The sequence below is a fragment of the Carcharhinus amblyrhynchos genome, chromosome 18 (genome assembly GCF_965287045.1).
Source record: "Carcharhinus amblyrhynchos chromosome 18, sCarAmb.v2.hapA, whole genome shotgun sequence".
NCBI lineage: Eukaryota > Metazoa > Chordata > Chondrichthyes > Carcharhiniformes > Carcharhinidae > Carcharhinus > Carcharhinus amblyrhynchos.
The window spans coordinates 49359535-49382487 of record NC_137341.1 but is presented as its reverse complement, the minus strand read 5'-3'; the positions used below and the strand labels follow the sequence as shown (position 1 = coordinate 49382487).

The 22953-nt window shown below is 44.1% G+C and overlaps 1 protein-coding gene across 1 annotated transcript in view; it reads left to right on the top strand.

Moving 5' to 3' along the window:
• Positions 1–22953, top strand: part of mapk8ip3 (mitogen-activated protein kinase 8 interacting protein 3) — a 237498-nt gene that overhangs the window by 113739 nt on the left and 100806 nt on the right. The window contains 1 exon segment of the mRNA XM_080206983.1: positions 20216–20273. Coding sequence (XP_080063109.1) covers positions 20216–20273 — 58 coding nt within the window.

The window sequence follows — 22953 nt, the reverse complement described above, 5'->3', positions numbered from 1 at the left end:
TTTATTGCTTTCTGCCCTAAAAATGTGATTCAGAGTGAATATCACGCCAAACATGAGGAAGAAGTATTTCGAATTGCCGACCTTTCTTAATTTACAGGGCAAAGCGCCTCACCTTGAAGGAGGCGATTGCACAGATCTCAACCCCACGGCTGAATGTCTGTCCGGGTTTGGATAACGATTTGTCTGATTCTAATTTAAAAGGATGGACCAGTGGTTAGTCAGTGCAGTTTGTTGAACTTCTGGAAAAAGTTGACCTGCAAGCACATGGATCCCATTTATGCAAACAGCCTCACTCTTGTACAGTGGCGGTGACTTAACTTAACATTTTCACACTAGTACACTCTCTTTGCCATCTACTATTGGTTAGATTCACCAAAGGATGGGCAACTCAGTCAGTTGGTTACTGCCTGGGGGAATGTTCCACGTCAGGAATTTCCTCGGGCTTTCTTCTCTCTCTGCTGCCATAATGAGAAGAAGAATATTTATGCCAATAATTGGAGTTTATACTGAAATTATCGAAACATAGAATTTAGAAGCAGGAGGAGGCCATTAGGCCCTTTGAGTCTGCTCCGCCATTCATCGCTGATCATCAAACTCAATAGCTTAATCCTGCTTTCTCCCCATAACCTTTGAGAGAAAATCAGTGACTCTTATGCACTGATACTGTTGTACAGTGATATTTTCAGACAGTAATACATGATAGTCACGCAATGTATAGTAATGCACGGATAATGATAAACTCAGCGGCAACATTCATGCAGCAAGAGTCATTATAATTATATACTTGTACAATGAAGTTGTACAGAAATACCATTATACAGTGCGCTACATTCTTAATGTCAGACTCATGGAGCGAAACACTTGACATTTTCATACAACAATGTACTTGTACTGTGACACACATTGAGTATGTATATGGTGCTGTTTGAATGGAGACACATTTATATAGTGATGCTTGCACAGCCCATGCACTTCTACATTCTTTCTGTCGCACATTCATAAAGACAGATAGTGGAGTCTTTCTTAGCTGGTGATCTTTTGTTAAGGAAACAGATCCAGGGCACACATTCTGTCTGACAGTGTAGAGGATATTTTCCTGAATGGCGAGCGCTGCAGTTCAATCATTGGGGATGGGGAAGAGATATTTGGCACAGTTTGCACCATATGATCATCTGTCTCACCAGTGAAAGAATTGCTGTTACACCACCGCCACTGCAATATTCCACTTGTCCCTTGGTAGTTGTTCCATTTGGCTTTCATGCCAGGAATGGCTGCAGCAGCTTTTTAATGACCAGTCGCACTGCTGACCCTATCGGGGCTGCTGTCCACGTGGCGTGCTGTCAGACCCAGAGTGGGGCAAACTGCAGCAAGGAATGCAGAGTGAGGAAGATGTGCGGGTTGGGACGTACACCATGTTTCTCAGCACATTGATGATGCCCAGTGGATCAGGAAAAGAAATCCATTGCCGGCCTGAGTTGGAACATCTCTCGCTGATTTTGCTGCAGGAATGAATCAGTCAGTGGGCAGCCTTTTCAGCCTCTATGTCTGTAAGGACATGGGAGACATTTTTGATTTTGAATCATCCTGGGGTTTATAATCTGCAGAATAAGCTGCTGAACAATGAAGGTAGCAAAACAAGATGTTCTTCATCTATAGAAAAGATGTGAAGATCTTCAGGTTCCAACCAGTCACCTTCCCCAACCCCCACCCCATAACTCATCATTTCCTTCATTAAGATTCAGCAGCTGCCTACAATCTGCCCAGTGGTTGGGATGTCATCATTGACTACACGAGTTAAAGTAAGTGATTGGATGACGCCACAGCTTGGTAGATGTTGCTTCAATAGATACGCTACAGGAAACATACTCTGCTTTGATACAAGTCTTGCCTTGCACACTCACCACTGGTCTGGCCTGTATTATTATTATTATTATTCCATTTCCACTGTCATTGAAATGCCTGCAGGATCACTGATGTTTTTTTTTGTAATTTTTATTTTTTGTAACTTTAATTATTGATTGACCTCTTTTTTTTGCTTCCTTTTTTTCCTCCCGGTCTGTGTCTGCTTGCGCTGGACATCTCCATAGGAGAGTTTTCAGGTGTGTATCTCTCCTCTGATTGGTGTGGTTTGTGATGGTGCTATAGACATTTGTGATACTCCCCTACCACTACTAAAACACTTTTGCCTCTTGGCCTGTGCTTCCCAACTTCCTAGTTTGCTCACGGTCTGCCCTTCCAACTACATTAGGGGTGCAACACCTTTCACCTTTCCCCCAGATTCCTGATGGAGAGGCTAAATTACTCAATTGTGCACAATGCCTTTAAGGCTGTCGTCTTTCCTCCGCCAAACAGCTGTTTTTTTATTTTAATTTAAAACCAAGCCGATATCTGGAGAATTACCTAGTGGGGATTAAAAATTGGTTAAGATTTCTATTCATCTTTTAGCAGTAGGGTCTCAGACTCCTCATGGGAGGGCTCATGTTAAAATCTGCAGCCTCAACTGGTGGTCAAATTTGGCCACTCCCTTCCCATGGAGTAGCACCAAACTCAAGGTTCGGTGGGATCATTTTATCTCTCGGTCTTGGAGGAACATCCAAAGCCTGCAGTATGTGTTGGTGGGACGGTCTTAGTGCATCGTTCAGCCCCTGACTGAATAAAAGACCAAATGGCACTTTGGGATGCAAATGGGAATGGAATGCTGAAGATCTGAACATTTGCCAATAATAAGCGCAAGAATTAGCCTTTTGACTTTCCTGTACAAGGACTAGTTTTCTGATTCCAGTTCAGGTAGTGGTTGGGGATGGGTTAGTCACTTTGGTTTATTGAACATTGATAATCCCCAAGCCCCAGATTATCTCTTTAAATACACACAGCCCCTTGCTCGGAAAACACTTCATTCAAATACAGTTAACTCTTCCCCGCTAAAGCAATATGTTGGAAATCTGGAATAAAAACAACAGAAAATGCTGGAAATTCTCAGCATTCCGGGCAGCTTCTGAGGAGAGAGAAATAATCAGCGTTCCGAGTCAGTGACCTCTCAGCCGACGAAAGATCATTGTGTTGTTTCCTACTCCTCAGATGCTGAGTATTTCCAGCATTCCCTGCTTCCATTTTAAATTTTCCTTAGTTTGAATGAGAATATCATTTTTATAATGTTACTGACATGGGAGAGAAGTATCCAACTTAGAACAATGATCTTGGATTTCCAATGTGTGAAATACTAACTCTTAACAAAATTCCTCCTCCACTCCACCACCTCTATCCTGAGTATTCCTTATAGATGGTAACAAAACATGAAATAAATTGCATCTCAAATTTTTGAATGGATATAGCACAGATCTTAAGGCCGAGGAATTTGCAGATTAAGTAAATCGGCCATAGTTTTATACACTGAGAAAGTAAAGAAGATCCTCTGAAAGCCCTGTTGAAAGTTTTGACCCCAGGAAAAGTGCCAGCAGCCGGCACTTCCGTTTCAGAATTTTTTTCTCCCCCTGATAGTTGCCAGCTTCCAGAATGCTGATTTAATAACGTCCAAAGCTATCACGGGGTCTTCCCTATTATTCCATAATTGTAACATCTCCAAAGGTGATAAACCCGGGTTCCTCCCGCACCTCTGGCAAAGTTCCGTCAGTGGAGTAGGAGCAGCTCTGAGCAAGTTCTAGGCCAATGTTCCAGTTGTTTGAGAGTATTTCTGGCACGTATTGGCATGCTTGCCAACTTGATTTTATTTGCCCTTCTTGTATATATTCTCACATTCAGAGGGTGGAATTAATCACCTAGGCCAGTGTGCAGAGCAGATTCCTGCTGTGACGGCAACTTGTTTTATACATCGCTCCACTTTCTTTTCCATTACAGTCGGGTGCAGGAATGAGCTGTCGGTTTGATTATGAGCCCAACTATTGCATTGGGGTTAACCCTAACCCTAACCCTGCCTGCTGCTTTGTATCTTGGGTAAAGTTGCAGTCACCATGCATCGCATTTTGTGACCCTCGGTTATTGGGGCATTCAGCCACGCTGCAGGGGTGGAGTTGGGTTGGTTTTCCCTCATGAGGTGTATCACACTGTAGCAGACCAGTAAAGGTTTATCAGCTGTCAGCTATGAATGAAGGCTGACGAGCAATGAACTGGTGCATAATTGCTTCTTTCTCTCTTTTTTGCTCCTTTCCCGGCCCTTAACGGACTGCCCTCTTAGTACGTGATGATTTCTTCGGTAAGGTTCCTGCTGCCATTTTTTCCTCTTTTTTCATACATTTTCATACACTTTTGGAATCTTTTTCCTTTGCTTTTGTAGTGTAGTGAAATCCTGGGAAGTGGCTGCTTGCATTAACCTCCCCTCCCTCCTGGTTTGGTTGTTTTTGCATTCCTAGTTTGTGATGTATCACTGCTGTTGGCTGATTGACTCCTTTTGTTCGCATATCACTTTGATTCCCAAATTTTTCAATTCATTTTTAGGCAGTTTAAGCATGATCATCCATAGGTTACTGTTGCCCTGGACATTTCAGTATTAAATCCAACAGACTGTCTTTAATCAGATCATTTGACAGATAGAATCATAGAATCCACGGCACAGAGACAGGCCCTTAGGCCCTAACTAGTCCATTAATGCCCATCTAAGCTAATCCCATTTGCCTGTGCTTGGCTCAATAGAATCATAGAATCTACGTTGTTTAAATTTGTAAATTGAATTTGATTAAAGCCTCTGAGTCCTGAGTAGTGATTTGAACCCAATTTTTGACAAAGAGTTAAAGTTTTTATTAGTCACAAGTGACCTTCCATTAATACTGCAGTGAAGTTACTGTGCCACACTCCGGCATCTGTTCGGGTACACTGAGGGAGAATTTAGCATGGTGAGTGCACTTAACTAGCATGTCTTTCGGACCGTGGGAGGGAACTGTCGCATCTGGAGGAAACTCACGCAGACCTGGGTAATATGTGCAAACTCTGCACAGACAGTGACCCAAGCCGGGAATCGAACCCGAGTCCCTGGCGCTGTGAGGCAGCAATGCTAACCACTGTGTCATCTACGGAGTGGAATAAAAAGAAGTTTGCTTTTTATTGACTGATTGAAATCTAATTGTATTTCAGTTGGGTCTAACTGACAGTAATCAGAACCTACATTGGGGATGGTTTAACAATGTGACATTACCTCTGACTGCTATAGGCACCTTTCGGTCTTGACAATGACTAGCACTTACTTTCACTTCAATTGCTAATTCTAATGAAGAAGTAGGCAAGAGAATAAAACAGGCAACATCCTTCACTAAAAATATCTAGATTAGATTCTCCAGTAAAGTTAGTGGATGGTGGAATTAGACCATCAAATGGTTTGATGTTAAAAATGGTGTTAGAGATCTGTGCATTGTTTTATAAGAAAACTTCCAATTATGCCAGTGACAGAGATCTGGTTTTCCTGAATGAGAAACACGGTTAAAAAATGCTAATGGTCTTTGATTTTCACAGGTGAGACTCACCTATGACACCCACAGTGATATGTGACCTAAGTTCGGCACGGTGATCCAGTGGTTAGCACTGCTGTCTCACAGTGCCAGGCACCCGGGCTCGATTCCCAGCTTGGGTCACTGTCTGTGTGGCGTCTGCACGTGCTCCCGGTGTCTGCGTGGGTTTCCTCTGGGTTCTCCGGTTTCCTCCCACAATTCAAAGACTTGCTGGTTAGGTGCAATGGCCATGCAGTTGTAAATGCGCCTAGTTTGGGGGCGTTTAAGCGATCCGTGGATAGGTTTATGGATGGAAAGGGTTTGGTTTAGGTTAGAGGGTCATTGCTTTTTAACTGGTCGGCGCAACATCGTGGGCCGAAGGGCCTGTTCTGCGCTGTAATGTTCTATGTTCTATATGCTAAATTGATCCTTAGTGTCCCAGGATGTGTAGGTTAGAGGGATTAGTGGGGTAGAAATATGTGGGATTCTGGGGATGGGACCTGGGTGGGATTGTTGGTGCAAACTTGATTGGCCAAACAGCCTCTTTCTGCACAGTAGGGATTCTATTTCTATGTTTCTAAATATGTTGAACAAATTTTTAACTTTCTGACAACCAATTAACCCTTTAATGGAACAAATGTACATTTTTCAGTGTAACATCCTGACAGCATTTTATTATTTTCAAGAGGCAAGTATTTTGAAACTGTATAGTGGAGAACTGCTGTGATTGCGAGTGAATCCCAGTTGTCAAACTGCATGTTTTGGGGCCTGTTCTGAGAAAAACTTGTTAATTTTTTTGAAGAAGTTTGATTTTGGAATGACTCTTTTTAAAGCAAGCAACATTAGGATTTGCTTTGATAGCCTGCATGAAGCTGAGGACCAGCTATCAACTTCACCTTTCAATATTGGGTTAAGAAACATAAAGCCAGTTTTTGAGCGTCTAGCCATATGCCTCTGGAAGGTCACAGCCTCAGTCCTGATTCTTTGCTGAGTTAATTGATCTAAATTAGAGGGATAGAGTTATAGAATGTCTACAGTGTGGAAGGAGGTCATTCAGCCCATCGAGCCAGCACTGACAACCTTCCCACTCAGGCCCCATCCCCTTAACTCACGTTTTTACCCTAGATAGTCCCCCTGACACTAAGGGGTAATTTAGCATGGCCAATCCACCAAACCCCCACATCTTTGGACTGTGGGGGGAAATTGGAGCACCCAGAGGAAACCCACGCAGACACAGGGAGAACATGCAAACTCCACGCAGACAGCGAACCGAGGCCAGAATTAAACCTGGTTTCCAGGAGCTGTGAGGCAGCAGTGCTAACCACTGTGCCGCCCTGATGAGCAAAGGGAGTAAGCTTTTATTTTGTAATAATCGGGGAAGAGAGAGGATTTCCATTTTTTGACGCTGCAGTTCTTTGGTTAACTAGGATGACTGTGTGGAGTTTGCACATTCTCCCCGTGTCTGTGTGGGTTTCCTCCGGATGCTCCGGTTTCCTCCCACAATCCAAAGCTTTGTGGGATAGGTTGATTGGCCATGCTAAATTGCCCCTTAGTGCCAGGGGGATTAGCAAGGTAAATACTTGGGTTGTGGGAATAGGGCCTGGGTGGGATTGTTGTCGGTGCAGGCTCGATGGGCTGTATGATCTACTTCTGTACTGTAGGGATTCTGTGATAATCCCAAGTTCTATTGAAATTGGGAATGCAGTTTCCTAATCTCTACAGTACATTCAGACCATCGAGCCTGCACTGACAACAATCTCACCCAAGACTTCTCTGTGTAACCATGTGCTTAGCCTGCTAATCTCCCTGACACTAAAGGGCAATTTAGCATGGCCAGTCAGGGGCACCATGGGTGGCACAGTGGTTGTCTCACAGTGCCAGGGACTGGCTTCGATTCCCGGCCTTGGATCACTGTCTGTGTGGAGTTTGCACATTCTCCCCGGGTCTGCATGGGTTTCCTCCTAGAGTTCGAATATGTGCTGCTCTGATCCCTCAGGGAACCAAGGGTGGGAAAGTGGGGAATCAGCCATGGTCACATTGAATGGCAGAACAGGCTCGATGGAGTGAATGGCGTACTCCTGCTCATGTCCCTTAACTCTCTCATTCAGTTGCTTGGATTGGAATCCCAACACAGCTCAAGGCTCTGAACGGGAAGTAAACTATCGCAAACTAATCACAGCTTAGTGAAAAGCGGAAAAAGGATGTTTTGTGTTCTCGCAAACTCAGTAATACAGAAAGATGTGTGGAAATGTATTTTCTATTTTAGTGAAGCTGTTTTTGAATGTACTGATGTCTTGGCTAAAAAGTGTCACAGGTGGAGTCAGGGTATCTCTTGTGAATGGTCAGAGTGCTCTTGTAGAGGCCTGAGGCTCCAGTTTACAGGAGATTCTCGATGATCAGATTGAAAGAAGTGTGAGGCAAATGTTCATGCCACATTCTTGCTGCTAGCGTGGTTTGCTCCCATGGGGTGGACACACTCTGGGACTGCCCAGTAACAGGAGCACAGCTGGAGTACGCGTGACTGAGACTGCTGCTGCTTTAAATGGCTGTCCCCACTCTGCAAACTTCCACAAGTGCCATCAAGTGGGAAATAACTGCCAGTTGCTGTCACAGTGGACAAGACCGCTCTGTAGGAACCTTCTCTCTGGGTAGCAATCAGTGGTAGTTGAGGGGAGTGCGGCAGAAACACTGGGCCACTTTATTGATTACAGTGAATACAGAACAATAAAGCACAGGAATAGGCCCATCGGCTTGCAATGTTGTGCCGAACATGACACCAATTTAAACTAATCCCTTCTGCCTGCCCTTGGTCCATATCCCTCTATTTCTTGCATATTCATGTGCTTATCTAAACGCTCCTAAATACCCCTATCATATCTGCTTCCACCATCACCCCTGGTAGCGCATTCCAGACATCTACCATTCTCTTAAAAAAAAAACTTGCTCATCATATCTCCTTTCAACTTTCCCCCTCTCACCTTAACTGCATGCCCCCAAGTATTAGATATTTCAACTCGGGAAAAAGATTCTGACTGTGAACCCAATCTATGCCTCTCATCATTTTATAGACTTCTATCAGCCCTTAGCCTCTGCTGCTCCAGAGAAAACAACCCTAGTTTGTCCAGCCACTCCTTATAGCTCATATTGTCCAATCCAGGCAGCATCTTGGTAAACCTCTTCTGCATCTTCTCCAAAGCCCCCACGTCCTTCCTGTAATGTGGTGACCAGATTTGAACATACTACTCCAGGTGCGGCCTGCAAAGTTTTATAAAGCTGCAACATGACATCCTGACTCTCATGCTCAATGACCCAACCAATAAAGGCATGCATGCCCTGTGCCTTCTTTACCACCCTTTCTGCTTGTGTAGTCACTTTCAGGGAGCTGTGGACCTGAACCCCAAAATTCCTCTGTATATCAATGCTGTTCAAGGTCCTGTCATTAATTGCATACTTACCCTTAAAATTGATCTCCCCAAAATGCTGCACCTCACACTTGCCCAGACTAAACTCCATTTGCTATTTCTCCACCCATACCTGGAGCTGATCTATCCCACTGTATCCTTTGACAACCTTCTACACTATCTACAGCTTCAGTTATCTTTCTGTTGTCTGCAAACTTAATATCCCACCCATCTACGTTTTCATCCAAATCATTTATATATATCACAAATAACAGAGGCTCCCAGTATGAATCCCTGCAGAATATCACTAGTCACGGACCTCCAGCCAGAAAGACACCCTTCTACCACTATTCTCTGACTTCTATAGGCAAGCCAATTCTGAATCCAAGCAGCCAAGTCGCCATGGATCCCATGCATTTTAATCTTCTGGATGTGCCTACCATGAGAGACCTTGTCAAAAGCTTTACCAAAATGCATGTAAACAACATCATAGAAATATAGAAACTAGAAGCAGGAGTAGGCCATTTGGCCCTTAGAGCCTGCTCCACCATTCATTTTGATCATGGCTGATCATTGAATTCAATATCCTGATCCCCCTTTACCCCCATATCCCTTGATTCCCAAGAACTATATCTAATTTCTTCTTGAAATCAGACAATGTTTTGGCCTTAACTGCTTTCTGTGGTAGTGAATTCCACACATTCACCACTCTGATGAAGAAATTTCTCCTCATCTCAGTTTCTAAAAGATTTACCCCTTACACTCAACTATAACCCCTAGTTCTGGACTCACCCACCATCAGGAGCATTCTTTCTGAATCTACCCTGTCTAACCCTGTTAGATTCCACTGCTGTGATTAGTGTGGGCATTTAGATAACTGTGTACTGTCTGATACAAGCGCTTGATGCACCCATTCTTTCCCAGCAGCACCATTATTGGTAATTGGGTAGAATCCCATCAGTGTGTACTATCTACAAGATGCACTGCAGCAATTCAGCAAAGATCCTTAGACAGCACCTTCCAAACCCACGACCACTTCCATCTAGAAGGACGAAGGCAGCAGATACATGGGAACACCACTACCTGCAAGTTCCCCTCCAAGCCACTCACCTTTATGACTTGGAAATATATCACCGTTCCTTCACAGTCGCTGCATCAAAATCCTGGAATTCCCTCCCTAACGGCATTGTGGGTCAACTCACAGAACATGGACTCCAGCAATTCAAGAAAGCAGCTCACCACCACCTTCTCAAGGGTGACTAGGGATGGGCAATAAATGCTGCCCAGCCAACGACCCCCATATCCCACAAATGAATTAAAAAAAAAACTCCAAAGCAATGGCAGAAATGGCTGCAGTGTGTTTCCAGGAGTGGGAAAGAACCACTCTGGCCCAATTTTCCATCCTTAGTAACCCTTCTCTGCGCATCCTTTTCCAAAGAGAAGACATCTACAGTGCAAATGGGCCGAGATTGCTTTCCCAGTGCCGGTGTGTAAGAATACTTTGGGTTTAATGTCTGATTCATGTGGGTGAAACGGGTCTTGTGCAAGTAATAGCTTGCACTTCCATAGTATCTTTACGAAAGAAAGATGTGCCCCAAGTCACTCTCAGAGCCAGAAGAGCTGTGAGCAAGGGTGATCAAAAATTTGTCCAAAGTGTTTGGACTTAAGGATGAGAGGAAAATGGAGGTTTTTAAAAAGGAAATTTCTAATCGTCCAAAATATTGCCATTTTGTGGGCTACTCCTGAATAAACAATAATCCCCGAGCCCTGATAAAGAAAATAGTCCCTTTTTGTGATTAAACAAAGCATTTTAACTCATTCTTGGTATTTTCACACTTTCATAGAGTCTCTACAGTGCAGAAGGAGACCATTTGGCCCATTGATTCTGCACCGACCACAATCCCACCCAAGTCCTATTCCTGTAACTCCACGTATTTTTACCCTTCTAATCCCCTTGACACTAAGGGGCAATTTAGCGCGGCCAGTCAACCTACCCTGCACATTTTTGGACTGTGGGAGGAAATCGGAGCACCCAGAGGAAACCCATGCAGATGTGGGGAGAATGTGCAGATTCCTCACAGACAGTGACCCAAGTCAGGAATCTAACTTGGGTTCCTGGTGCTCTGAGGCAACAATGCTAACCACTGTGCCACCGTGTTGCCCATGTATCCTGAGCACATTACACACACAATGCGATGGCATTACACACACAACTCCAGCACTCACCTGATGAGTGTGTTTTAAGTGTGTGTGGATAGTGCAACCTAATGGACTATCTTCAACATCCTACTACTGCCATCTGCTGTTCATGCTTCATACCCGCAGTAATTTCTAAACTTACTCATTAGCACGTATGTATGAGAGAATTGCTAATATTACCTGCAGGAAATTATTATGTTAAATCATTTAGTAATCTGAATTAAACATTCAGAATTGAACAGCACTGGAAGGCTTTTTGAAATTTAATTGAGCAATTCTTTGAGTTATCAGGAGCAGGTTACAATAAATTATCATTGATTGAGAAATCATAAGAATACATTGAGCTGGATTGTTCAGGAGGCTGTGGGCCCACCCTACCAGTGGCTTGAAGACCACCTGCTGCTCCTTTTGTGCCTTTCACCTTCAGACCTGCTGGCGGGTGGAGTAAAATCCAGTCCAGTATCAGGCAGAATCTTCTGGACGTTCTGGGGGTCGATGAGGGGCAGGCCTCTTGTTCCAATTAACGTGGCAGAAGACATCAAGGGTGCTGCCCTCTGAGAGTTGCCAGCCAATCAGAGGCTGGTAGCTCTGTTGACCAGCAGTGACACTAGGGAGGCGGAGACTGCTGCTGGTAATGAAGCCCACAATAATCTAGGCTCAGTGAGGAGCCCAGGCAGGGTGAGGGGTTGACCAGGATGAGGGCGTGTGTGTACGAGTGCGCGTGCGGTGGGTTGTTTGTGCACGTGTGTGGGGGGACATATGGGTGTGGGTGCAAGGGGGTGCGTGTTTGTGTCTGCATGTATGTGTATTGTGTGTGCATGTGTGGGAGATGCATGTCTGGGGGAGTATGTGTGTTTGTGTTCAGGTACATTATTTTAAGTTCTTTGTGTGTCCAAATAAATGATTTGTATTCTTAACTGGAAAGTTAGCTAACTCAGAAAATTATCTCTTGCATTCCAACATGGTGAAGATAGAGGGAGGATGTTAAGCGCATAAGACAGAGCACTTTGTACTCAGACCAAGAGAACAAAACTAATAGAAACCTCGACCATAATAATACTGGTAAGACCGAGAATGATGGGGAAAAGTTGTGAGGAGAGGAGCTGTGGGGGAGATGGAGATTGCAGGGACGTGGAATCAGAATTATAGAATCCCTACAGTGCAGAAGGAAGCCATTCAGCCCATTGAATCTGCACTGAAATGATCCCATCCAGGTCTTATCCCTGTAATACAATACATTTACTCTGCTAATCCCCCTTACAATCTATCATTGCCAATCCACCTCACTTGCATATCCTTGGACGTGGGAGGAAACTGGAGTACCTGGATGAAACTCACGCAGACATGGGGAAAATATGTAGACTGTGCATAGACAGTGACCAAGTCGGGAATCAAACTCAGGTCCCTGGCCATGTGAGGCAGCAGTGCTAACCGCTATGCCAAATCAGGGGTCATTCAGAACTGGGCTTAACAAGACTGCTAATGATTCTTAAAAATAGGTCATTTTTGATGCTGAAAAAAAATTGAACTTTAACAAAAGCTTTAATAATGAAGGAATTCTATTTAAGGTCAGACGCAAGCATTAGTGGGGATTGACCAAGGCCAATGCAAGTGTAGTCGCCATTGAAAGACATGAAAAAATTACTTCAGTGCAGAATTGAAAGAAACAAGATTTTCATGGCTCTTATTAAAGGAGGTGGTGAAGAAAGCATATGGCATGGATGGGGCATTGAGTATAAAAGTTGGCAAATTATGTTGCAGTAGTATAAAGCATTGGTAAGGCAACATTTGGAATGCTGTGTCCAGTTCTGGTCACCACACTAACAGAGGACATGGAGGCTTTGGAGACAGCATGGAAAAGGTTTACCAGGGTGTTGCCTGGTATGGAGGGCATTAGCTATGAGGAGATGTTGGATGAACTGGGATTGTTTTCCTTGGAAAGACAGAGACTGACGAGTGACCTGATACAAGTTTATAAAATTATGAGGGGCACAGATAGGGTGAACAGGTGGAAGCTTTTTCCCAGGGCAGAAATGACCATTACAAGGGGGCACAAGTTCAAGATAAGGGAGGAAAGACTCAGTGGAGATGTGTGGGGGAACTTTATTACACAGAGGATGGTGGGGTCTGGAGTGCACAGCCAAGTGAGATGGTTGAGGAAGATAACGTCAGCGTCATTTAAGACAGCTTGATAGACATATGAGCTAACTGGCGATAGAGGGATATAAGTGGTTGGTATAGATAGGTAAATGTGATCAGCACAGGCTTGGTGGGCCGAAAGGCCTGTTCCTGTGCTGTACTGTTCTTTGAGATCTTTTGCTCATGAGGAGGGCCAGTAATAACACGGACTGGTTTTGAATAAAGGTCTGTTTCTGAGCCATTACACTGCAGGAGGATTTAGAGATGTGGCCATTAAATAAGGTTGAATCATTGGAAAAGGAGTGAATACGATCATTGTCATGAAGAAACTGAGACCAGGGCTGGTTAAAAGAACTATGGCATTAACTACAGATCAGATAGAATGATAGAATGACCCACTTATGGTGGGTATTGATGGGCACATAACTTTGAAAGAAGTGCAAACAAGTTACCTGTATTCTTTGATGCTCTGGATTCTTGCAAATTGTCCAAGACAACACTATTTTGCACGGAATGCAGTTGTCATGTGCCTGAAAATTTCTGCAAACCTGATGTATTTCACAGACATGTCCATATTCCCACATTTCACCACTGAAAATTGCTTCATGGGCTGTGGAGTGCTTTGGGAAGTCCTGAACTTATGAAAGGTGCTATACAAAGAAAATGACAGCACAGGAACAGGCCCTACGGCCCCCCCAAGCCTGCACTGACCGTGCTGCCCAAGGGAACTAAAACCCCCTATTCTTCCAGAAAGATGTGTAAGTGCAAGTCTTTTTTGATATATAATGTGGGACACTTCTACAATCCATCAGTTTGTCTCCCAGATTTGTCAGGCTGAGAAAGTACACTAAATGTAAACCATTAGTGAGTGATGATTCACCAATGTGTCCTGAATTTCTGCAGTGGTTAAACCAAGATGGTGAGGACATCTATACTAAAAACTATACTGCTGGCTATGTAGGGTAGGTCAGATCTTGTAAGGTGATGGATAACTTGAGAGTTGACATCAGCTTCCAAAACTTTACAAAGTGCTGAAGTAAGGCCAGCAGAAGCAAACTTCCAAAGAATAGGACAATTAGACTGTTTAATAGAGAGATTGAAGAGATGGCACAGAGTGACAGTAAGTCTGGAAATGTGCGTGCACGGGGGCCAGTTCATTGAGTGCATTTAAAACACAGATAGATAGGCTCTTGGTTGGTAAAAGGATCAAGGGTTACTGGGAAAAAGTGGGAGAATGGGGTTGAGATATGTATCAGCCCCATGACTGGATGGCGGAGCAGAGACTGAATAGACTGGGTCTGTACTCTTTAGGGTTTAGAAGGCTCGGGGGGATCTTATAGAGATGTATAAGATAATGAAGGGGATAGATAGGGTAGAGGTAGAGAGACTCTTCCCGCTTAGAAAGGATAGCAGGACTAGAGGCGCAGCCTCAAGATAAGGGGGGGGGGGGGGCAGTTTAGATCAGAGTTGAGGAAGAACTCCTTCACTCAAAGGGTGGTGAATCTCTGGAATTCTCTGCCCATTGAAGTGGTGGAGGCTGCCTCGCTGAATATATTTAAGTCACGGGTAGATAGGTTTCTGATAGACAGGGGAATTAAGGGTTTTGGGGAGGAAGCGGGAAAGTGGAGCTGATCCGCTTCAGATCAGCCGTGATCTTATTGAATGGTGGGGCAGGCTCGAAGGGCTAGATGGCCTACTCCTGCTCCTATTTCTTATGTTCTTATGACTCGATGGGCTGAATGGCCTAATCCTGCCACTTTGTTTTATGGTTTTAAGAATGATGGTTACATCTTTTGGTCCAGAGATTATAACCCAGAAAGCAGAAGATCTGACATTCCCAATGTGAATCAGACTTCATGGGTTGAGTTGTGTGTGAGTGTTTAAATAAGGGAAAATGTCCAAGCAGAAATGGAGAGAAAATTGGATTGCTGACTCATAAGAGCTCTTAAATCCTCCGTGACCATAGAAGATGTAAGGTTAGAAGTTCAGAACCGTTAACCAATGTGCATTCAAATAGACAGCATCATTCTGATTGACTGATAATGCCTGCAAATGGCAAGACAGGAAGTGTCATATAAAGCAGTTATTGTTGCAGAGTTGGAGACGACATGATTGGGTAATATCAGGATGTAGAAATTGCCTCTGTCAGCCAGATCAGGGTAACAGAGTGACAAACAGGTAATGTCGTAGTCAGGTGCATGGGCATTACTTTTCTTCTGATTTCCTGGACCAACTTGTTTCATGTTCTGTTTATAAACCATTTGATTTGATTTATTATTGTCACATGTATTAGCATACAGTGAAAAGTATTGTTTCTTGCATGCTATACAGACAAAGCGTACCTTTCATACAGAAGGAAAAGAGAGAGTGCAGAATGTAATGTTACAGTCATAGCTAGGGTGTAGAGAAACTTAATGCAAGATAGGTCCATTCAAAACTCTGATGGCAGCAGGGAAGAAGCTGTTCTTGAGTCAGTTGGTACGTGACCTCAGACTTTTGTATCTTTTTCCCGATGGAAGAAGGTGGGAGAGAGAATGCCTAGGGTCCTTAATTATGCTGGCTGCTTTTCCAAGGCAGCAGGAAGTGTAGACAGAGTCAATGGATTAGATCATTATTTTTCCTTTTGGTTCAAATGCACATTTCCAGTGGGAGTGAAAGGAAGCTGAGAGTGCTAGGTAATAAAGCCACGTACCTACCTTTGCATATTTTTTTCATGGGATATGGGTGTTGCTGGGCAGTGCCAGTGTTTTTGCCCATTCTTAATTGTCCCTTGAACTGAATGGCTTGTTTGGTCATTTCGGAGGGCAGCTAAGAGTCGACCATATTGCTGTGGATCTGAAGTCACACATAATCATAGAATCCATACAGTACGTACAAGCCATTCAACCCATCGACTCTGCACTGACAACAATCCCCCCAGGCCCTATCTCTCTAACCCCACGTATGTACCCTGCAAATCCCCTTGATACTAAGGGTCTACAATTTAGCCTGGCTAATCAACCTAACCCGCACATCTTTGGACTGTGGGAGGAAACCGGAGCACCTGGTGGAAACCCATGCAGACATGGGGAGAAAGTGCAGACTCCGATCTAAGCCGGGAATTGAACCTGGGTCTCTAGCATTGTGAGGCAGCAGTGTTAATCACTGTGCCGCTGTGACACCCCTAATGTAGGCCAGACTGGATAAGGGCAGTAGATTTCCTTCTCTAAAGGGACATTAATGAATCAGATGAGCCTTTACAACAATCAGTGATGATTTCGTAAATATTCCAGATTTATTTATGAATTATAAGTCCACTAACTGCCATGGTGGGATTTGCATCTAAGATCTCAGAGAATTTGCCTGGGCCTCTGAAATATTAATCCTGTGCCATTACCACTGCCTCCCCTCAACTCTGCATCCCAAGTAGCCCAAATATATTTCATTAAATAAATGGGGTCATTGAATACTTTGCACACATTTCAAAAATATCTGTTACCCATCATAAATTGAGATTGTGTGAATATGCACCCATTGTATCAACTGTACTTAATTATTACAATTTTAAAGAAGCATTTAGATGAGCACTTTAAACATCATAGCATACAAGACCTTGGACCAAGTACTGGAATATGGGATTGGAATAGATAGTTGTTTCATGGTCAATGCAGATATGATGGGCTGAAGGACCTTTTTCTGCGCTCACTTAGATCACTTTGTGCCTCATCCACTCTCAGTAGGAAAGAGGAACAGCAAATAAACACTGGCGGATAGGAAATTCCCATTAACAGTAACAGCATTGAGGAAAAGGACTTTGCTCTTCGTTGTTCACCCCTCCCAAAAAATAAGTAGTTTTCTAGTTTTGTGTAAGTGTTAATTTAGGGTTGGCACAGTGGTTAAGCATGCTGCCTTTCAGCGCCAGGGACCTGGCCTCAATTCCTGGCTTGGGCCACTGCCTGTGTGGAGTTTTCACATTCTTCCCGTGTCCGCGTAGGTTTCCTCCGGGTGCTCTGGTTTCCTGGTTTGGTGGGTTGGTCGTACTAAATTGACACTAAGTGTTGGGGGGACTAGTTAGGATAAATAAATGGGGTTATGGGGATAGAACCTGGGTGGGATTGTGGTCGGTGCAGACTCAGTGGGCTGAATGGCCTCCTTCTGCACTATAGGTTTTTATGATTTTATAATTAGCGTGATCTGGAGAACTAACGGAGTGCCAGTTGAATCAAGAGTTTTGGAAGGAGCTGCTTTATTTACTTAAGCCCTACCACTGGACAGGTACTTGAAAGGAGAAAAATGCAGAGCGACCACAGAGGTTGATGTTGCTTGCACTCAATGCCACATGCAAATATCAGAAAGTAATCTGAGAAGTATCAATACAGATGTTCAGATCATGTGTCCTCTCCCGTCACAACAATGCTTGCATCTACTTTCGGAAAGTCATCTGGCACTGTTCCTCCCTCAGCACGTAAACCTTCCACACCTTCCAATTAAAACACTTCGAAGTTCCTTCATCACCTCCAGACATGACCGTAACAAAGGTCTTCTTGGTAACAAGTCCCCTTTGCTCAACACCATGCCCTTGTGAGCATCTTGGGAGGTGATGGACTGTGCTTGGGTGTATGTACTTCTGGATTGAACGCGTTTGTTGCAGCTGTAGAAACAGGAGTGGCAATCCTGATCACACTTGGCATAGATGAATTGCATTGACCCGAGGTCGAATGATTTTGTTTTTCCCCCGGTGGACTCTCTCTTGCCCCCCATCTAGTCATTCAGTTTGTCCTCTGTTTTTTCCATGACCTTCCTGACAGCTTGTCTCTGGGCAGTCCAGGTCAGCATCAAAGACTCCCGTCAACTCCAGTCCCAGTCAAGTTGAGGTCTTGCTTACACACATCCCTGTATCACAGGCATAGGTGATCTGTTGATTTTGCAAGCTCCCCACGGTATGAATATTGGGCAGGTTCCTTTAAAAGGCAGGTGATCAGTGTAACAGGTTACTGCAGCTTATCCCATCCTTGCAAGTTCTTGCAGCCCCCTTTGCCTATAAATCAGAAGTTTAATTTCAGGTTTGGTCTTGTATGGGGTTGAGGACTTCTTTTGGTTTATGAAGGGGGTCAAAGGTCCTCGTGATTAGGAACTCTCTGAAAAGGGCTTCAGTGAATCGTCTTTTGTTGTCATGTTCCCATTGTTTCCCACCTCTTTCCCCTTGTATTGGAGTGTTGCAGAGGCAGTCAGCTAACTTCCCTGCTAGTGTGGCAGGAGTAGACTGAAGGGTGGTTCTATCAGGGGTGGGAATTGAATGAGGGGCCTCCTTGTCTGATATCCCCTCGAATTTCTAATGCTGCAACACCCGTTTTTCTGTAGTATAGAATCCCTACAGTGCAGAAGGAGACCATTCGGTACATTGAGTCTGCACTGATAATAATCCCTCCTAGGCCCTATCCTGTAACCCCATGTATTTACTCCACTAGCTCCTCTAACCTACGCATCCTGGGACGCTAAGGGTCAATTTAGCATGTCCCATCAACCTAACCTGCACATCTTTGGACTGTGGGAGGAAGCTGGAGCACCCGGAGGAAACCCACGCAGACACAGGGAAGAATGTGCAGACTCCACACAGTTATCCAAGCTGAGAATCGAACCTGGGTTCCTGGAACTGTGAGGCAGTGGTGCTAATCACTGTGTCACCGTGCCACCCCAATGGAAGTAGAAGAAAACCGAGCATCAGATATCCTCAGGAATTCATCTGACTCCAGACTTTTGTATGTTCTGCTCTGACTTTGCCCAATTATTTTTTAAAAATGCATTCATGGGAAGTGGGAGTCGCTGGCTGGCCAGCATTTGTTGCCCATCCCTAGTTGCCCAAGGGCAGTTGAGAGTCAGCCACATGCAGGCCAGACCAGGTAAGAAGGGCAGATTTCCTTCCCTAAAGCTCATTAGTGAGCCAGATGGGTTTTTCCGACAATCGACAATGGTTTGTTGTCATCAGTAGATTCTTAATCACAGACATTTTTTTATTGAATTCAAATGCTACCATTTGCTGTGAAGGGATTCGAACCTGGGTCCCCAGAACATTAGCTGAGTTTCCGGATTAATAGTTTAGCGATAATACCACTAGGCCATCTCCTTCCCATATTTACAAAGGCTTTAGCTACCTAGACCCTTTGAGGAATTTCCCCCATTTAGCTCCCTGCCTGTTCATCTCTCCTCTGAAATTCCATAACCCATTTTCCTAATCAGGTTTTTGATTACCTTTGCTGATTTCTTATTTCCATATTCACCCTGCCTGTTTCTGCATGTTCTCAGTGCAGTGGAGCATTTTCTTTACATTAAAAGCTCTATATAAGTGGAAGTTGCCGTTATTGGTCAGTTAATTTCTGCCATTCAGTGTGTGGGATCACACGTGAGGAACAACCAGTGGGCAGGGTGCTGGAGGACTGCTACTGTCGTTGGAATTATATCTCAGTGCGGATCACATCTAATGAAAGGAAGGGAAAAGAATAATAAAAACTGGGGTTGAGACCCCATTCTGAGCCGTGAACCTTTGGGTCTGAAATTGGCTCTTGAAGCGTCAAACCCTGCAAGTGGATGGAGAGTTGCATTCTTAAAATGACCCCTTCTCCTCCCTGTACTGTTGTTTAAATAGGAGAGCTTAAAACCCAGTCGAGTTATTTGTCAAATGTCTCAGTTGAGCAGCTGGTTAAATGACTGACAAAATCCCACAAAATGATATTTAATCGAGAGGCTGTTGAGTGTTGCATGTGCCTTCTAAGTTTCATCTGGGACTGGAGGTCTGTGTTCCATTCATGCTTTTTCACGGCAGCCCCTCAGTGTGAGTGTGTGCGTTTATATATGATGAGAAGCTCCACACATCATACTTCCAACTGCAATCCCACAGCGACGGGTTAGACATAGAGTTGTATGAAATACCCATTTTTGTTTTTGTTCATGTGTACACAGCGTGTATGTGTGTATCTGTGTCTGTATATGTGTGTTGTGCACCTTAATAGTCAGCAGACTCTGTATGCACGGATACTGAACGAATATAACTTGTGCCTCTTCCAGGAATGGGGAAGGAGGTTGAAAATCTCATAATGGAGAATACCCATCTTCTGGAAACCAAGTAAGGAAAAAACTTTTATTATAAATACACTCTGCTGTATAAGCTCACCAATCGCTAGACAAATACCAATTGCTGTCGGGTGGCACAGTGGTTAATCTGCTGCCTCACAGCACCAGGGACACGGATTTGATTCACTGTGTGTGTGTGGAGTCTGCATGTCTTTCCTCCAGGTGCTCCGGTTTCCCCCCACACTCCAAAGATGTGTGAATTGTGTGGATTGGCTATTCTAAATTGCCCCTTATTGTCAGGGAGATTAGCAGGGTAAATACATGGATTATGGAAATAGGGCATGGGTGGGATTGTGATCAGTACAGACTCAGTGGGCTGAATGGCCATCTTCTGCACTGTAGGGCTTCTATGATACATATTCACAATGTCATTACGGATCCTTGGAATTACATAGAATTTCAACAGTGCAGATGGATGCCATTCAGTCTGCATCAACTCTTCAACTGAGCATCTTACCCAGGCACCACTCCCCCTGCCCTATCCCTGCAACCCCAAACATTTACCCCACTATCCCCTAATGCAATGGGTAATTTAACATGACCAATTAACCTAACCCGCACAGTTTTGGACTGTGGGAGGAAATCAGAATGCTCAGAGGAAACCCACGCAGACGAGAACCTGCAGACTCCGCACATTGAACCCAGATCATTGGTGCTGTGAGGCAGCAGTGCTAACCACTGTGCCGCCAGGTGTTCTAACTGATACTCCCATGAAGCAGAGTTCGTTCTCATGATGTCGACAATGATGCCAACTTGTGTTCTCGTGCTATTTGCTCCAATATTTATGGTAATGCTCATTGAAAGTCCTTTAAATCTGGTGATGTAAATGATCACATTTTTGAGTAGTGTTGTGATAATTTTTTTAGGTCAGTTCCTCAGTCCATGCTTGTCTGGTATTGTGAGGTTCCAGAGATGCAACAGAAAATCCTATTTATTATATTTTGACTTACCGTATATCACCTACCCTCAAGAGATCTTTGTTCATTCTAAACGTGTTAGAATAAATACTTAATCAAACAAAGGCTGAACAGTTAAATTGCCATGCAGATTTATTGCACAGTGGATATAATTGACATAGATGTCCAATAGTTGCAACCTTAACTGGCTCCCTCTGCAGCACAGAACGTGAGAAATAGTCGTGTTTGCTTCATTAAACTGCAACATAAACTAGGCGAGATCCTTTGATTTGATTTATTATTATCACAGTTATTAATATACAGTGAAAAGTATTGTTTCTTGCGCACTATACAGACAAAGCATACTGTCCATAGAGTACATAGGGGAGAAAGGAAGGAGAGAGGGCAGAATGTGGTGTCACAGTCATAACTAGGGTACAGAGATCAACTTAGTACAAGGTAGGACCTTTCAAAAGTCTGACGGCAGCAGGGAAGAAACCCCTGGAACATTAACAATTTGTTGCTAATCATTCAAAGAGATTCTCTCTATTTACCTCAAAAGGCTTCAGGTGGATCAGACATTAGGATAAGATAGACTGAAAAATTAATTCCAAGAATTGCTCCTTCGCATCCAAAGAAGTGTAGGTTAGGAGGATTAGCCTTGGTAAATGTGCAGGCTTACAGGGGTAGGGTGGGGGATGGAATGGGCCTGGATAAGATGATCTTACAGAGAATTGGTGTAGATTCGATGGGCCAAATGGCTTCCTTCTGCAATCAGGATTCTATGATTCTCTGAATTGATTGGTGCAAATATTTTCTTCAGATGAACTAAAGAGTGAAGCAGCTGTTCCTGCAATGGCTCAGCACTCCCTCAAATTTCTCTCATACTCATTGGATTGATAAAAACCCAACACTGAGACCCTTAAGGTACAAACAAATGTAATACTCTGCCCTGGAATGGATTTATAGTCTCAGAGCTTTCGACACAGTCCAAAGATGTGCGGATTGGGTTGATTGGCCATGTTAAATTGCCCCTTCGTGTCAGGGGGATTATCAGGATAAATGCATGGGGTTATGGGGATAGAACCTGGGTGGGATTGTGGTCGGTGCAGACTCAATGGGTTGAATAGCCTCCTTCTGCACTGCAGAGATTCTGTGACCACTGGAGATGTCCCCAGAAGATGCACGGTGGGGAGAGACACCCTGCCCCCTGAAGTGCCCGTACAAGGACTGTGTGGGAATTGACCAGGAAGTTCAGACTGCCGATAGGCAATTCCCTGCACTGGGAACCACACAATGCTCCGATTTAAATTCTATATGTTTACCGTGGGCACCTATAGCACTTCACTTTCTTCACTCTCCTGAGATCAGGCAAGGAAGGTGCAGCTGCTTTCCGCTCTAAGTAAATAAATTTGAATACGATTGCCACTCCTTGGAAGTTCTGCCCCCTAAGATTTAGTACTATGCATGACGGTAGTTCACATTACTTTTACTTCGAATTTACTTAATTCAAATTGAAATGATGCAGAAATGGTGATGCTGCCTCACTGCGCGAGGGACCCTGGTTCGATTCTGGCTTTGGATGACTGTTTGTGGAGATTTTGCACATTCTCCCTGTGTCTGTGTGGGTTTCCTCCAGGTGCTGCAGTTTCCTCCCACATTCCAAAGATATACGGTATGGCACAGTGGTTAGTGCTACTGCCTCACAGCACCAGAGACCTGGATTTGATTCTGGCCTTGGGTCACTGTGTGGATTTTGCACATTCTCCTCATGTC